The sequence below is a fragment of the Copadichromis virginalis genome, linkage group LG4 (genome assembly GCF_057382275.1).
Source record: "Copadichromis virginalis isolate Kocher_CV1m ecotype Utaka linkage group LG4, C_Virginalis_male_GT1.1, whole genome shotgun sequence".
Taxonomy (NCBI): Eukaryota; Metazoa; Chordata; class Actinopteri; order Cichliformes; family Cichlidae; genus Copadichromis; species Copadichromis virginalis.
Window position 1 is genome coordinate 24,845,791 of NC_140621.1, and position 2,293 is coordinate 24,848,083.

Here is a 2,293-nt window from a genome sequence, read left to right on the forward strand (position 1 = left end):
GTCCACCTTTGATAAAATTCATTTTCCAAGTTATCATTCTTCTATATTGAAATTAGCTTAAAGATGAGCTAAATGTCAGAAATGGGCTTTTAAAAGCTCCCAGAAATGATCAAATTCCCACTGACATTACTTACAATAATCTTGAACAGAATATGACCTTTTCCATTTTAATTTGGCAATCACTGCCCTTTTTATCCTTCTGTGAAAGGGTGGTGCTTTTAGAATGACTCTCTTAAGTGAGTTACATGTTCCTAGGGGGAGTCACGTTTCCCAGAGGAGAGTCCGCACAGACACAATAACATGATAACAGCCTGAGGAGAGGCTCTGACGGTGTTTGCGACATGTTTTTACTGTCTCTGGAGCTACTTTATCTCTACTTGTAAGATGAATCTCAGCAGATCAGAAGCAGGGATAATAATTAACAGACAGGCTGTGGCTTCACAGATGTAAAAGAAACCAAAACACTTTAATAACTTCGTGGCTTCAGTGGTATCAGCTGCTGTTTTTTGTGCTTCTTACTGGTCAGAAGTAGCTCAATAATCCTTCTCGCTCCTCTCCCATCAGACTGCTGATTTTTGTGGTAGCACAAACATGGACACAAATGATTCATCACTCAGCTCAACATCCATCCTGACCCAGCTGCTTCTCAATGCCACAGCATTCATAAACAGCACGGCAACATCCTTCAGTGCTATTGATGGGTGCGACAACCTGATAGAGGCCGTTCTCTTTGACCTGGCCGTTCAGTGCATCAATGTAATTTTGGGTATCCCGGCCAACTTACTCGTCATTGCTATTCTCATCCACAATCGCAAAGAGCCCTCCACTTCAGACATATTCTTGGGCTGCTTGGCCTTCATGGATGCCTACTTTGGTGCAATGACCCCCCTGAGCTTTCTTAATCTCTACCTCTGGCAGCTCAAAGAGGTGTTGTCTGCCATTAAGTTCTCCTATGGCGTGAAAGACACCAGCGGTCCGTTGTTCCTCTCCTGCATCTGCTTGGATCGCTTTGTAGCTGTACTCTTTCCAATCGCTTTTGGGCAACTTAAACACTTCAAGTACAGGTTAGGCCTCTCAGTGCTGGTGCTCTGCCTCACCTTTGCCTACTCAGCAGCCAAGATGGTGGGAGGACTCCCCAACTTTGAAAAGCTGTTCACCGGTGAGGTACTGGCAACATTTACTTGGATGGTGGTGTGTAACGCAAGCATCCTGTGGGCACTGAAGAAGTCCACCGGTGCAGGGAAAGATGCAATGCACCCCATGAAAAAGAAGGCCTTCAAGATGGTGCTCTCTATCCTGTGTATCATCGTGTTCAACTACCTGCCACTTGTTGCTCTGTTTCCATTTGAGGACTACTACTCCCCTCATGTGTTTCGCTGCTACGTGCAGCCCGCGGGTTTTGCCTTTCTGAACATCAGCAGCACAATCCAGCCCCTTGTCTACTTGTCTCGTCTAGAGAAGGTGCCTTTCCTCTCTGACGCCTGCATTAAAAAGATTACTTCCTGTTTCGACCCAGAGAAGAACCAGAATCCACAGGAGCAAAACCCACCTGCTTAGATTCACAAAATATAAAACTATAACACACATATTAAAATCTATGAAAAATAATTGTCTGTAACTGTGAGAGTCAAATCCTGAGTGTAAAGTCCTGCTTTGTTTTTGTTTGTTTTTTCACAGTTTACGTTTTACTTGAATGCATTTTTTTCATAATCAGTGAAAGAAATCTGTATCAAAAATTGAATCAATAATTAATCAACAACTAGTAGACAATGTTAAAATTATAAGCATTTTAATTTCATGTTTTCATAATGTGATGAATTGCTACAAGGAACATGTGAACTATTTGATTGTGTTTTGGCGCCACCGTGAGGACAAAATACATCAATAAACTTTATCCTTCCAGTGAATGTGTGGACCAGTGACTGTGGTGAGGTTGTGAGGACATTTAGGCTCAGAATCCCAATCAGCATCATACTGATAGCAAAAGGAGCATCTATCTGTTTCATGTGTGATGTCTTTCTCAAGGTGCATGGTGCAGGACGGGGTGTATACATTCCCCACATACGATCGTGGCTCAAGAGTTGGGAGTTCGCCTTGTAATCGGAAGGTTGCCGGTTCGAGCCCCGGCTTGGACAGTCTTGGTCGTTGTGTCCTTGGGCAAGACACTTCACCCGTTGCCTACTGGTGGTGGTCAGAGGGCCCGGTGGCGCCAGTGTCCGGCAGCCTCGCCTCTGTCAGTGCGCCCCAGGGTGGCTGTGGCTACATTGTAGCTTGCCATCACCAGTGTGTGAAT

The 2,293-nt window shown here is 44.6% G+C and overlaps 1 protein-coding gene across 1 annotated transcript; it reads left to right on the forward strand.

The window, feature by feature from the left end:
• Positions 1–564: 564 nt before the first annotated feature.
• On the forward strand, positions 565–1,557 carry LOC146711541 (G protein-coupled receptor 183-like). Its single transcript, XM_085455450.1, has one exon. It carries the CDS (start codon positions 592–594, stop codon positions 1,555–1,557), a length of 966 nt encoding a protein of 321 aa, XP_085311576.1. The 5' UTR covers positions 565–591.
• The last annotated feature ends 736 nt before the right edge of the window (positions 1,558–2,293 follow it).